General features: G+C 38.1%; 1 protein-coding gene across 3 annotated transcripts in view; it reads left to right on the forward strand.

The window, feature by feature from the left end:
• RPS6KA1 (ribosomal protein S6 kinase A1) overlaps positions 1–16,365 on the forward strand; it is a 562,802-nt gene that overhangs the window by 437,223 nt on the left and 109,214 nt on the right. For all 3 annotated transcript variants that reach the window (XM_053706981.1, XM_053706983.1, XM_053706982.1), the window contains 7 exons: positions 424–494; positions 612–700; positions 1,084–1,148; positions 1,276–1,378; positions 1,480–1,607; positions 1,842–1,964; positions 4,065–4,154. In XM_053706981.1, the coding sequence (XP_053562956.1) occupies positions 424–494; positions 612–700; positions 1,084–1,148; positions 1,276–1,378; positions 1,480–1,607; positions 1,842–1,964; positions 4,065–4,154 (669 nt within the window). The remainder of the gene's footprint in view (positions 1–423; positions 495–611; positions 701–1,083; positions 1,149–1,275; positions 1,379–1,479; positions 1,608–1,841; positions 1,965–4,064; positions 4,155–16,365) is intronic.

Raw genomic sequence — 16,365 nt, forward strand, 5'->3', positions numbered from 1 at the left:
TAGGCTGAAAGCGCAAATTTCTACAGAGGAGGGCTTCCCATAGGAGTGGATGTTATACCTGCAAAGAGGGGGGAGCAACTCCATATTAATGCCCATAGTTTAAGAATGGGATGTCCAATAAGCTCCTATAAGTGTGATGGTCAGGTGCCCACATGCTTTTGGCTATAAAGTATATACTCTATGTGTGTGTATGCAAGTGATAGGTGGGGTTTAGCTATTTAAAAGCAATTTTTTTCACCCTCTGTATGTTAATTTTACAAGAGACAAATTTTGTATTTTCAAGGTGTTTACTGTCCCTTTAAAACCTGGTTTTACAGCATTGTACTATTGTACTTATTCTTTTATTGTATCTTGCCTTAGAAATCTGAACATTTCCCTAAAGTTTTTTTTATGGTCTTCTCTTTGTCCCACTTTTTTTTTCAGTTTGAAATGCTGACAGGGTCCTTGCCTTTCCAGGGTAAAGATCGCAAGGAAACTATGACTCTTATCTTGAAGTAAGTCACAGTGAAAGACAACTACAAAAGCAGGAAGAGACCCTTATGCAATTGCACTAGTATACAGAAAAGGGTTATATCACAAAATAATCTCTTGTTTGTCTTCTGTTCTTATAGGGCCAAGTTGGGAATGCCTCAGTTTCTAAGCAGTGAAGCCCAGAGTTTGCTGCGTGCCCTTTTCAAGAGAAATCCCACTAACAGGCTAGGTGGGTGATTCCTCCAATGTCTTATTTCTCAAAATTGAATGCACCCTAGCATAACCATAATTAGAGGCTAATGATGGTCTTCCGAATATAATAATAGACAACACAATGTCACTCTGCATTAAACTAGATAGATAAAAAGAACTAAGAGAATTAACGTCATTTTTTTAAAAAACTTATCGGTATCAAATAAAGAAAGAACAGAGATTGATTCTGCATATTTTTATTTATACAAGGGGATAAATATATATATATATATATATATATATATATATATATAATCATGCTGTAAAATTTCTGTTATTCAGATGTGTTACTCTTATGCAAAAAACATTAGTGATCATTGAGCTTCACTCTCTCACACTGTTTTTTTGGGGTCTCTACAGGTTCAGCCATGGATGGGGCAGATGAGATTAAACGTCACCCCTTCTTTGCCACTATTGACTGGAATGTAAGACTGAAGTACCACTTAAACCTTTTTCTTTCAGTGGTGTTTGATCATCTTTACTAAATAACATGTATTTAAAAAAAAAAAATTAGAACGTTCACTGCTTTCTTTTGTCCTTATTGTTCTATAGAAACTATATCGTCGAGAGCTTAGTCCTCCTTTCAAGCCAGCCGTCACTCAGCCAGATGACACATACTACTTTGACACAGAATTTACGTCACGTACACCTAAAGGTTGGTGCTGGCGATAATTGTTTTAGCAGACAGAATATTCTGTCAAAGAAGATATCACATTAATACTCTACTAACTCCTTAAACCCTTGTCACTCTCTCAGACTCTCCCGGTATCCCCCCGAGTGCAGGAGCCCACCAGCTTTTTCGTGGATTTAGCTTTGTTGCTCCATCCTTAGGAGAAGAGGAAAGAAAGGCCACAATTGTGCCTCCAGTACTAACTGTTCCAAAGGTGAACAGACACATTCTTACACCTGCGGGTCTCTGTAATTCTCTTCTTGTCTCACTAGCTTTGTGGTGTTGCATATCTGCATCTCACGTTATTCAGTATCCTTTGTATGTCCATCTATGTTCTTCCTTATATCTTATGCCTTGTGAAAATATTTGTTCTTTTTGTTTTCTTCTTTGACTTTTTTTGTCTCTTTCCACTCTTGCCCCTTTCTAATAGTCTGTTTCTCTCTTGAAGCTTCACAATAAGACCACTCAGTTCAGTGATGTCTATACGGTACGTGAGAACATTGGTGCTGGCTCATACTCTGTTTGCAAGCGCTGTGTACACAAGGGAACCAATATGGACTATGCAGTAAAGGTGAGCAGTGGCCAGACCAATCCTAAATAATTCTTCACCTGGTATATGTATTTAGACAATTCAGTTTGTTTTTAGTGTTCCTTTAGTAAAAATATGTTAAATAGAAGTAAACTTAAAAGAAAGACAACCTACTTCTTTTCTTGCAAAATGAGCACTTATAAATTGTAGTAGCCAGTGCCTTTAGAGCTGACATTAAAGAACATAAGTTTTACTGTCACTTGACAATATATATATATATATATATATATATATATATATATATATATATATATATATATATATATATATATATATAGCAGCAGCCTGGTGTTAAGCAAGTGTATTTCACCTCCTAAGTTACATGCTGTACCTTTGTTTATCAATCAAAGCCCTGCCACACACACTGCTCCTCAATGTTTCCTATATAATATAATCCTTGTTACTAGTGAAGCTAGGAGGGTGGGTTATCCCTTCATATATGAAATAATGGGATAAAGAACTACTTAAACAGTTGACCTTTGAGGACTGGAGATTTTTACAAAAAATCAATTTCTACCGAATTACTTAACAATAGCTATAAAGTGTTAACAAGATGATACTTAATCCCCACATCACATTTTTCCTGGAGCAGCAGATTGTTGTTGGAAGGAATGTGGTTAGTAAGACACACTGTATCATATATGGTGGGCTTATCCACTTCTCCAACCTTTCTGGAAAAAGTTTTCCCAACATATTAACAGACTTTTTGACAGTAGGATTGAACTGGATCCAATATCATTCTTATTTAATGTCCCACCAAAGTGGGACAAATATATTCCTCATACTGTTTAACTGTGCAGAACAGGTCAACTACTGATTCCGGAAACTGACACCAACGTCAAAGCTAGATGCTTGGGGGACGCATGTTAAACAGATGCTTTCTTTTGAACGTTAGCATTATCTTTGCACAACGCAATTAGACATCCATGAGTTAATCCTGTTGCAATGGAAAAAATCTCTTTAAGAAAAACCACACATGGTTTCACGCTTGCCTTTTGTAACTTTACCAATAAAAAAGTGGACTAGAAATGCTACTTTTCTAAAACTAAATAGGATGACCTACCCACTGTTCTGCAACCACCGTTATCCCCAAATGAATCCTACATCCTCACAACTTCCTTTCAAATCCAGGTCAATGTGTAGACTAGGGTCAGAAGTTTCACTATTACATAATCTGAGTTTAGTAAATCTGAGATGGAACACTGTATAATACAGAGATTAATGTAATTGCTGTAATTGAAGTGATGTTTTGTCAGCTTTTGGGAACCAACTAATTGCTACTTAGTTTTTTGTTAACCTGTTGAACAGTTTTATATTTGGTAATATTATTTTACTGGGTTTTTTTTTTTTTTTTACAAGTTATGGAATGTTCTTCACTGGGCATTATGAGCCTAGGAACATTAAGTATTGTGCAACTATGTAGCCTGGCAACTTTGATTTAATTTGAAGGGACAGTCCACACCAGAATTTTTGTTGTTTAAAAAGAAAGATAATCCCTTTATTACCCTTTCCCCAGTTTTGCAAAACCAACACAGTTATAATAATACACATTTTACCTCTGTAATTACCTTGTATCTAAGCCTCTGCAGACTGCCCCCTTATTTCAGTTCTTTTGACAGACTTGCATTTTAGCCAATCAGTGCTCACTCCTAGGTCACAAGAGTTCATACGTTCGTTATCTATATAAAACACATGAACTAATGCCCTCTAGTGGTCAAAATGCATTCAGATTAGAGGCAGTCTTCAAGGTCTAAGAAATTAGCATATGAACCTCCTTGGTTTAGCTTTCAACTAAGAATAACAAGAGAACAAAGCAAAATTGGTGATAAAAGTAAATTAGGAAGTTGTTTAAAATTACATTCCCTATTTAAATCATGAAAGTTTTTTTGGACTTGACTGTCCCTTTAAATATACTGATTTCCACTTTATATTTAAAGTATTTGAATTATGTAACATGCAATTATGTAACATTAAAATTATGATTATTTTAAATAAAGATATTGATGTGTGTATATAGATATTCATATATATCTGTCTGTGTGTGCTTTTTATATGTTAATGATAATTTTGACCTTGTTGCAGGTGATTGACAAGACTAAAAGAGATCCATCCGAAGAGATAGAGATCTTACGAAGATATGGGCAGCATCCCAACATCATAACGCTAAAGGATGTGCGTATCATGCCTCTTTATATTTCATACAGCATTTTAATTGGCAGTGTGTGCTTTACAGAATGTTATTACGTTAGTTGCATAGAATGATTGACCTATTATTTGGATGCAAGGAGTAATCTACCTATTCAGAGCAATACTGGCAGCCACTAGTCCTACAAGAAAACCTAGACGCAGAGTTGAACAGCTGACGCATTTCATTCTTTAATACAGATTTATAAAATGGGTCTTCCCAATAGAGATCAGTATATAATATTTATTAGGAACATGCATAAAAGATATATAAAGTGGTAAATGCAAGATATCTAGATGACACCCCATGTACTGCATTGAGCCAGATTACAATATTTGAATTCCCAGGTAATAACATAATTGGATATTTAATGAATGTAGTATACATTGGGGTTCAGATTAGGAAAGTGCAACCAATTTCCCCCAAAATGTAAAAAAAAATAACATAGTTTAAATTAGGTTATCAGATATGCTTCCTTTATCGCCTACTGGACATGAATAGAGAGATGTAATTCATAATGTTATATTTTTATAAGGGACTGATAAACTACAGATTTAAATAAACAAAGATAAAGCTAATTTTAAAAAAAATCCCTACGCATGCTAGGAATTTGTAACATACTATCTGCCACTGGAAATATATAAAACAAAATAAACTTTAATTTCGTAAAGGGACACGAAAGTGAAGTTATCCATCAGTTGAGATAGAGAAGTAAAATGGTGCGCAAGTGAACCCCTGCACATATACTAATCTGCTCCCAAATAAACAGAGTAGATATAAAGAATATAGAAGAGGGTGTGTATATGTGCGCTAAAACAGCTGAGGGGTTAAGGATCAGACTGGTGTCTATATTAGATCCATCTGAGTGGTTAATTGTGTTGAACACAAATTCAGGAGTATATAAAAAAGGATATATAAAAAATTAACATATATTCAGGAGTATATAAAAAAGGCTAGTATTTATTGCTATGTAAAGTCTAAAAATGATAAAAAGTTTATAACCTGTATAAATCTATTGAAACATATTAAAAACATACAACTCAATGTAAAAAATGTATCCTATATATGACCGGTCATACACATTGATATCAGTATCCACCTTATATTGCAAATTTCTTGCACATTGAGAACTCAGCGATTTGTAGCGTTTAGATAATGGAAAAGTCCTTTACTTAAAGGTATATGTAAAGTCCTTTATATTATAGGTATAGTGAACAGATACAAAGGGAGTGGTAAATTCTGTGGACAAATTTATCCAAATAGATGTTAGCCAAATAGTTGGATAATAAAGTCCAGATTTATAAGTGGCTTATATTAAAGGCTTTATAGCAAGTTGTATTATCCTCAAAAGAGTATCACACTAAAACGGACTGACCGGTCATATATAGGATACATTTTTTACATTGAGTTGTATGTTTTTAATATGTTTCAATAGATTTATACATGTTATAAACTTTATCATTTTTAGACTTTACATAGCAATAAATACTAGCCTTTTTTATATACTCCTGATTATATGTTCATTTTTTATAAATCCTTTTCTCCAACATAGGTGTGTCCGGTCCACGGCGTCATCCTTACTTGTGGGATATTCTCTTCCCCAACAGGAAATGGCAAAGAGCCCAGCAAAGCTGGTCACATGATCCCTCCCAGGCTCCGCCTACCCCAGTCATTCTCTTTGCCGTTGTACAGGCAACATCTCCACGGAGATGGCTTAGAGTTTTTTAGTGTTTAACTGTAGTTTTTATTATTCAATCAAGAGTTTGTTATTTTGAAATAGTGCTGGTATGTACTATTTACTCAGAAACAGAAAAGAGATGAAGATTTCTGTTTGTATGAGGAAAATGATTTTAGCAACCGTAACTAAAATCCATGGCTGTTCCACACAGGACTGTTGAGAGCAATTAACTTCAGTTGGGGGAACAGTGTGCAGTCTCTTGCTGCTTGAGGTATGACACATTCTAACAAGACGATGTAATGCTGGAAGCTGTCATTTTCCCTATGGGATCCGGTAAGCCATGTTTATTACGATCGTAAATAAGGGCTTCACAAGGGCTTATTAAGACTGTAGACTTTTTCTGGGCTAAATCGATTCATTATTAACACATATTTAGCCTTGAGGAATCATTTTATCTGGGTATTTTGATATAATAATATCGGCAGGCACTGTATTAGACACCTTATTCCTTAGGGGCTTTCCCAAAGCATAAGCAGAGCCTCATTTTCGCGCCGGTGTGGCGCACTTGTTTTTGAGAGGCATGGCATGCAGTCGCATGTGAGAGGAGCTCTGATACTTAGAAAAGACTTTCTGAAGGCGTCATTTGGTATCGTATTCCCCTTTGGGCTTGGTTGGGTCTCAGCAAAGCAGATACCAGGGACTGTAAAGGGGTTAAAGTTTAAAACGGCTCCGGTTCCGTTAATTTAAGGGTTAAAGCTTCCAAATTTGGTGTGCAATACTTTTAAGGCTTTAAGACACTGTGGTGAAAATTTGATAAATTTTGAACAATTCCTTCATGTTTTTTCGCAATTGCAGTAATAAAGTGTGTTCAGTTTAAAATTTAAAGTGACAGTAACGGTTTTATTTTAAAACGTTTTTGTACTTTGTTATCAAGTTTATGCCTGTTTAACATGTCTGAACTACCAGATAGACTGTGTTCTGAATGTGGGGAAGCCAGAATTCCTATTCATTTAAATAAATGTGATTTATGTGATAATGACAATGATGCCCAAGATGATTCCTCAAGTGAGGGGAGTAAGCATGGTACTGCATCATTCCCTCCTTCGTCTACACGAGTCTTGCCCACTCAGGAGGCCCCTAGTACATCTAGCGCGCCAATACTCCTTACTATGCAACAATTAACGGCTGTAATGGATAATTCTGTCAAAAACATTTTAGCCAAAATAAACACTTGTCAGCGTAAGCGCGGCTGCTCTGTTTTAGATACTGAAGAGCATGACGACGCTGATATTAATATCTCTGAAGGGCCCCTAACCCAGTCTGATGGGGCCAGGGAGGTTTTGTCTGAGGGAGAAATTACTGATTCAGGGAACATTTCTCAACAGGCTGAACCTGATGTGATTGCATTTAAATTTAAGTTGGAACATCTCCGCATTCTGCTTAAGGAGGTATTATCCACTCTGGATGATTGTGACAAGTTGGTCATCCCAGAGAAACTATGTAAAATGGACAAGTTCCTAGAGGTGCCGGGGCTCCCAGAAGCTTTTCCTATACCCAAGCGGGTGGCGGACATTGTTAATAAAGAATGGGAGAGGCCAGGTATTCCTTTCGTCCCTCCCCCCATATTTAAAAAATTGTTTCCTATGGTCGACCCCAGAAAGGACTTATGGCAGACAGTCCCCAAGGTCGAGGGGGCGGTTTCCACTTTAAACAAACGCACCACTATACCCATAGAGGATAGTTGTGCTTTCAAAGATCCTATGGATAAAAAATTAGAAGGTTTGCTTAAAAAGATGTTTGTTCAGCAGGGTTACCTTCTACAACCAATTTCATGCATTGTCCCTGTCGCTACAGCCGCATGTTTCTGGTTCGATGAGCTGATAAAGGCGGTCGATAGTGATTCTCCTCCTTATGAGGAGATTATGGACAGAATCAATGCTCTCAAATTGGCTAATTCTTTCACCCTCGACGCCACTTTGCAATTGGCTAGGTTAGCGGCTAAGAATTCTGGGTTTGCTATTGTGGCGCGCAGAGCGCTTTGGTTGAAATCTTGGTCGGCTGATGCGTCTTCCAAGAACAAGCTACTTAACATTCCTTTCAAGGGGAAAACGCTGTTTGGCCCTGACTTGAAAGAGATTATCTCTGATATCACTGGGGGTAAGGGCCACGCCCTTCCTCAGGATCGGCCTTTCAAGGCAAAAAATAAACCTAATTTTCGTCCCTTTCGTAGAAACGGACCAGCCCAAGGTGCTACGTCCTCTAAGCAAGAGGGTAATACTTCTCAAGCCAAGCCAGCTTGGAGACCAATGCAAGGCTGGAACAAAGGAAAGCAGGCCAAGAAACCTGCCGCTGCTACCAAGACTGCATGAAATGTTGGCCCCCGATCCGGGACCGGATCTGGTGGGGGGCAGACTCTCTCTCTTCGCTCAGGCTTGGGCAAGAGATGTTCTGGATCCTTGGGCGCTAGAAATAGTCTCCCAAGGTTATCTTCTGGAATTCAAGGGACTTCCCCCAAGGGGGAGGTTCCACAGGTCTCAGTTGTCTTCAGACCACATAAAAAGACAGGCATTCTTACATTGTGTAGAAGACCTGTTAAAAATGGGAGTGATTCATCCTGTTCCATTAAGAGAACAAGGGATGGGGTTCTACTCCAATCTGTTCATAGTTCCCAAAAAAGAGGGAACGTTCAGACCAATCTTAGATCTCAAGATCTTAAACAAGTTTCTCAAGGTTCCATCGTTCAAGATGGAAACCATTCGAACTATTCTTCCTTCCATCCAGGAAGGTCAATTCATGACCACGGTGGATTTAAAGGATGCGTATCTACATATTCCTATCCACAAGGAACATCATCGGTTCCTAAGGTTCGCATTCCTGGACAAACATTACCAGTTCGTGGCGCTTCCTTTCGGATTAGCCACTGCTCCAAGGATTTTCACAAAGGTACTAGGGTCCCTTCTAGCTGTGCTAAGACCAAGGGGCATTGCTGTAGTACCTTACTTGGACGACATTTTGATTCAAGCGTCGTCCCTTCCTCAAGCAAAGGCTCACACGGACATCGTCCTGGCCTTTCTCAGATCTCACGGATGGAAAGTGAACGTGGAAAAGAGTTCTCTATCCCCGTCAACAAGGGTTCCCTTCTTGGGAACAATTATAGACTCCTTAGAAATGAGGATTTTTCTAACAGAGGCCAGAAAAACAAAACTTCTAGACTCTTGTCGGATACTTCATTCCGTTCCTCTTCCTTCCATAGCTCAGTGCATGGAAGTGATCGGGTTGATGGTAGCGGCAATGGACATAGTTCCTTTTGCGCGCATTCATCTAAGACCATTACAACTGTGCATGCTCAGTCAGTGGAATGGGGACTATACAGACTTGTCTCCGAAGATACAAGTAAATCAGAGGACCAGAGACTCACTCCGTTGGTGGCTGTCCCTGGACAACCTGTCACAAGGGATGACATTCCGCAGACCAGAGTGGGTCATTGTCACGACCGACGCCAGTCTGATGGGCTGGGGCGCGGTCTGGGGATCCCTGAAAGCTCAGGGTCTTTGGTCTCGGGAAGAATCTCTTCTACCGATAAATATTCTGGAACTGAGAGCGATATTCAATGCTCTCAAGGCTTGGCCTCAGCTAGCGAGGGCCAAGTTCATACGGTTTCAATCAGACAACATGACAACTGTTGCGTACATCAACCATCAGGGGGGAACAAGGAGTTCCCTAGCGATGGAAGAAGTGACCAAAATCATTCTATGGGCGGAGTCTCACTCCTGCCACCTGTCTGCTATCCACATCCCAGGAGTGGGAAATTGGGAAGCGGATTTTCTGAGTCGTCAGACATTGCATCCGGGGGAGTGGGAACTCCATCCGGAAATCTTTGCCCAAGTCACTCAGCTGTGGGGCATTCCAGACATGGATCTGATGGCCTCTCGTCAGAACTTCAAAGTTCCTTGCTACGGGTCCAGATCCAGGGATCCCAAGGCGGCTCTAGTGGATGCACTAGTAGCACCTTGGACCTTCAAACTAGCTTATGTGTTCCCGCCCTTTCCTCTCATCCCCAGGCTGGTAGCCAGGATCAATCAGGAGAGGGCGTCGGTGATCTTGATAGCTCCTGCGTGGCCACGCAGGACTTGGTATGCAGATCTGGTGAATATGTCATCGGCTCCACCTTGGAAGCTACCTTTGAGACGAGACCTTCTTGTTCAGGGTCCGTTCGAACATCCGAATCTGGTTTCACTCCAGCTGACTGCTTGGAGATTGAACGCTTGATTTTATCGAAGCGAGGGTTCTCAGATTCTGTTATCGATACTCTTGTTCAGGCCAGAAAGCCTGTAACTAGAAAGATTTACCACAAAATTTGGAAAAAATATATCTGTTGGTGTGAATCTAAAGGATTCCCTTGGGACAAGGTTAAGATTCCTAGGATCCTATCCTTCCTTCAAGAAGGATTGGAAAAAGGATTATCTGCAAGTTCCCTGAAGGGACAGATTTCTGCCTTGTCGGTGTTACTTCACAAAAAACTGGCTGCTGTGCCAGATGTTCAAGCTTTTGTTCAGGCTCTGGTTAGAATTAAGCCTGTTTACAAACCTTTGACTCCTCCTTGGAGTCTCAATTTAGTTCTTTCAGTTCTTCAGGGGGTTCCGTTTGAACCCTTGCATTCCGTTGATATTAAATTATTATCTTGGAAAGTTTTGTTTTTAGTTGCAATTTCTTCTGCCAGAAGAGTTTCAGAATTATCTGCTCTGCAGTGTTCTCCTCCTTATCTGGTGTTCCATGCAGATAAGGTGGTTTTACGTACTAAACCTGGTTTTCTTCCAAAAGTTGTTTCTAACAAAAACATTAACCAGGAGATTATCGTACCTTCTCTGTGTCCGAAACCAGTTTCTAAGAAGGAACGTTTGTTGCACAATTTGGATGTTGTTCGCGCTCTAAAATTCTATTTAGATGCTACAAAGGATTTTAGACAAACATCTTCCTTGTTTGTTGTTTATTCCGGTAAAAGGAGAGGTCAAAAAGCAACTTCTACCTCTCTCTCTTTTTGGATTAAAAGCATCATCAGATTGGCTTACGAGACTGCCGGACGGCAGCCTCCCGAAAGAATCACAGCTCATTCCACTAGGGCTGTGGCTTCCACATGGGCCTTCAAGAACGAGGCTTCTGTTGATCAGATATGTAGGGCAGCGACTTGGTCTTCACTGCACACTTTTACCAAATTTTACAAGTTTGATACTTTTGCTTCTTCTGAGGCTATTTTTGGGAGAAAGGTTTTGCAAGCCGTGGTGCCTTCCATTTAGGTGACCTGATTTGCTCCCTCCCTTCATCCGTGTCCTAAAGCTTTGGTATTGGTTCCCACAAGTAAGGATGACGCCGTGGACCGGACACACCTATGTTGGAGAAAACAGAATTTATGTTTACCTGATAAATTACTTTATCCAACGGTGTGTCCGGTCCACGGCCCGCCCTGGTTTTTTAATCAGGTCTGATAATTTATTTTCTTTAACTACAGTCACCACGGTACCATATGGTTTCTCCTATGCAAATATTCCTCCTTAACGTCGGTCGAATGACTGGGGTAGGCGGAGCCTGGGAGGGATCATGTGACCAGCTTTGCTGGGCTCTTTGCCATTTCCTGTTGGGGAAGAGAATATCCCACAAGTAAGGATGACGCCGTGGACCGGACACACCGTTGGAGAAAGTAATTTATCAGGTAAACATAAATTCTGTTTTTTATATACTCCAGAATTTGTGTTCAACACAATTAACCACTCGGGTGGATCTCATATAGACACCAGTCTGATCCTTAACCCCTCAGCTGTTTTAGCGCACATATACACACCCTCTTCTATATTCTTTATGAAGTTATCCATCGCATTCCAAAAGATTTTACATACTAAATAAATATTTTAAAAGCACTATTTTGCAGCCCCATCACATACCTCTTGAAAAGCTTTTTGAGTTGTATCTTAGTTCCTTTCCTGTTGCCAGTTAGGGACATATATAAGCAGCACACATATCAACTAATAACTCTGCAGTAGGAGTGTCAGGATTCTGTGTTTAACAGAATGTACTCAAGGCCCTTGGGGGCGGGTGGGGGAAGAGTGGAATCACTACAATTTTCAGATATAAATCACAAGAAAAACTGGAAAAATTAGCAATGAAAGTATATTGGGATTTTTTCCATTTTTATTTATTTTTTACATATTTTTTTAGGCTAGAATACGAGTGGATTGCTATTTTGCGCTCACTCGTTAGCTTCGCTACACGGGGTCTTTTGCGCGTGATGGGTTACGCTCGTTTTGCAAGTTGAAAGTAAAAAGTGCACAAAAAGTTGAACTTTGAAAATCACAACCACGGTAACATATTCTCCAATAGACCTTAATGGAGCATGAAGACTGCAACCTGATTGCGTTTATTCAAGTGTGCTAAACCCAACATGAATTATGAATATTTCACATTCCAATGTTATTCACATAGAAGAAAATGTTATATATATATATATATATATATATATATATATATATATATATATATATATATATATATATTCAAAAAGGTGGATACAGCGCCTATATGTCCAGTATACTGTAGGGGTATGTAAGGCGTATATGTTATAACAAAGTGGAGAAAAGTAAAAAGTACATAAATATAAAGTGTACAATACTAAAAGAAAATAAGAAATAAAAAATATTATATATAAACATAAAACAGTAAATAATGAATAAGAGTCCAGCTAAAGATAGCATATAAAATGTATGAACTTAAAAATAGTGTTCATAGAAGTCCTGGAGATGATATAATTCGTAATAAATCTCCAGATGTAGTAATTATGTAGATTATAGTTGGTATATACTACCCTTACCAGATATTACCTCAATCGAATGAGGTAAGTATGCCGCACTGGGGGTAGATATAGATGATTGGATTTCCTCCTTGTATTCTGCTATGGTGCCTCTTGTGATGTTCGTTGACCTCTTGGAGTATGCAGGGATAAGTTTCTGAAGGTGAGTTGATCCCTTGTACTTCCTATGGGTTGTTGGTTGGCCTCTTGGAGTGCTCTTTCTGTTCTGGTATTGACTTTCTCCAGTATAGAGATACCCAGGGAGACACAGAGAAAATATATAGTGTAATACTGTTTATTTGTTAAAAGAGCATAAAAATACACTTTATATTGCACTCACATTTGACAACCTCAAACGATATGAGGTATGTATATAGCATATATATTTAAAAGAGTCTTTCCACAGGTTAGAGAGGGATGCGTAATCCCCAATCTTAAATGCAAGCCTCTTAAAGAAGTTACATGCAGCTGTGGTGTGTTCCAAGATAAATAGTACAGAATAAGGTGCCCACAAAGCAGCGCTAGTGAAACTGGCTGCAGGAGGATCAAGTAAAGATATTATAAAAAACAACTAATAAAACGTAGATAAAATATGTTTACACAGAAGTTAATTCCCTAACGCGTTTCAAAGGTTTGAGTCCTTCTTCAGAGGGTAGAATTGAATGCTGGGCCATTATCGTTTGTTTTAAACGCTTACCCTACTAAAAGACATAACTACAAATAACCCCAAACTAGTCTTTAGGAAGGGTAAAAATATCAGAGCAACCATAGCCCCTAGCAGACTAAAATCAACAACTAAAACTATAAAAACTTCTAACTGGCTGCAAAACAAGACAAAAGGTTTCTTTAAATGCAACCGTCTTAATTGTGAGGCATGTAAACACCACTACAATAACAATAAACCCACCAAAAAAATCACTTCATCCTCAAACCACAAAAGCTGGGAATTAGATTCCATTAATAACTGTAAAACAGATTATGTAGTATATCTCATCGAATGCAATTGTGGGCTTCAATACGTAGGGCGCACTATTAGACCCTACAAGATCAGACTACTGGAACATATTAGGAACATAGAAAACAGTTTCAAAAAACATAGCGTGTCAAACCATTTTCGCCTAATACACAATTCTAATCCAGCATGTCTAAGAGGCACCATACTTGAACACATCAGGGACCCCCCAGAAGGTATAAGCAGGGAACTTCATTTAAGACGGAGGGAAACACAATGGATACACAAACTAGATTCCATGATTCCCAAAGGCCTCAACAAAGACATTGATATAGCAGCTTTTCTTATTCAGTAAGACACATAATTCTAATATTTCTAAGTATGCAATAACTTTCTGTAATGACATGTATGTGTTACTTATATCTATCTATTCCTTACAAGACTTAGAACTATATCACATACACTATAGTACTACTTATTTTATTACGAATATTAATAATAACATAATATGCTACATAGTTACACATATATCATGATATACCACCCTGAGACCAAATGACCTGAGTGATATATATAAAATATAAAAAATAAAAAATACAAAAAAAAAAAATACAAAAATAAGAACTATACATATATAGATACTAACTAGCCAATGAGATTAGTTCAACATTTGACCCCAGAATCTTGATGTATTAAGTGATAGATATCTCGATACAATATATATTATATACCATATACATAGGAATACGACTCAAATACACACGAAAGATATACTCCTAGTATAGAACAATAATAGCCTTCCAAAGGGGCTACATATAATTCTAGAACTTCAGAAAATTTGATATATTGATATGTCATTTATTCCAAAAATACGGAGCATATAATATATACCTCAAAATAAGCAGATACTGAATAATACATGGGTTTTCAAATAAACAAGCAATATATATATGTACCATAAAATAGTAATCATACAAAAATACTGAAGAGATGTATATAATATCAATAACCCAAGTATTACAAAATGTGAATAAATGTTTGTGTGAATATTTACCTCATACTATACACCATAATACGATCCTATTGCTGTAGAAAAGACATCACATAATATGAATATATTGTAAATAATGCGATCGAAAAGGACAAGGGAAAATGCTGAGTAAGTTAAAGACTACATATCCCATAGATCCTTGTTGTACTCAACCTATCAGTATACATTTCTGCCCTATCACGTGTGCCGATATGTAACCAATCACTGTACAATGAAATACACTGAAACGAACGTGAAACTAACGTCACGTAACGCGGGCCCACATGACCAATTATACGCTGAGGGCGTGCCGCCGCCCAAAGCGTTTAAAACAAACGATAATGGCCCAGCATTCAATTCTACCCTCTGAAGAAGAAGGACTCAAACCTTTGAAACGCGTTAGGGAATTAACTTCTGTGTAAACATATTTTATCTACGTTTTATTAGTTGTTTTTTATAATATCTTTACTTGATCCTCCTGCAGCCAGTTTCACTAGCGCTGCTTTGTGGGCACCTTATTCTGTACTATTTATCTTGGAACACACCACAGCTGCATGTAACTTCTTTAAGAGGCTTGCATTTAAGATTGGGGATTACGCATCCCTCTCTAACCTGTGGAAAGACTCTTTTAAATATATATGCTATATACATACCTCATATCGTTTGAGGTTGTCAAATGTGAGTGCAATATAAAGTGTATTTTTATGCTCTTTTAACAAATAAACAGTATTACACTATATATTTTCTCTGTGTCTCCCTGGGTATCTCTATACTGGAGAAAGTCAATACCAGAACAGAAAGAGCACTCCAAGAGGCCAACCAACAACCCATAGGAAGTACAAGGGATCAACTCACCTTCAGAAACTTATCCCTGCATACTCCAAGAGGTCAACGAACATCACAAGAGGCACCATAGCAGAATACAAGGAGGAAATCCAATCATCTATATCTACCCCCAGTGCGGCATACTTACCTCATTCGATTGAGGTAATATCTGGTAAGGGTAGTATATACCAACTATAATCTACATAATTACTACATCTGGAGATTTATTACGAATTATATCATCTCCAGGACTTCTATGAACACTATTTTTAAGTTCATACATTTTATATGCTATCTTTAGCTGGACTCTTATTCATTATTTACTGTTTTATGTTTATATATAATATTTTTTATTTCTTATTTTCTTTTAGTATTGTACACTTTATATTTATGTACTTTTTACTTTTCTCCACTTTGTTATAACATATACGCCTTACATACCCCTACAGTATACTGGACATATAGGCGCTGTATCCACCTTTTTGAATATATATTTACTCTTACTGTCTAGGGCTTTACAACCCTCCCAGTATTTGTCTTATATAGCAGCCATTATCTCCTATAACCTCTCTGACCAGCGCCCACTACAGAGTAACACTTGTGTCAACTCAGGTTTCTGAGAAGACACATTTTACTTAATCCTACATATATATATATATATATATATATATATATATATGTAAATTTCAAAAACAGGAGCGCACTCGCCGGGTCTTAAGCAAATAACATTTATTTAATCAGTGACGTTTCGGGGTGGCTAGCCCCGTCCTCAGACCATTAGTAATGGTCTGAGGACGGGGCTAGCCACCCCGAAACGTCACTGATTAAATAAATGTTATTTGCTTAAGACCCGGCGAGTGCGCTCCTGTTTTTGA

This window comes from Bombina bombina, chromosome 3 (genome assembly GCF_027579735.1).
Source record: "Bombina bombina isolate aBomBom1 chromosome 3, aBomBom1.pri, whole genome shotgun sequence".
Taxonomy (NCBI): Eukaryota; Metazoa; Chordata; class Amphibia; order Anura; family Bombinatoridae; genus Bombina; species Bombina bombina.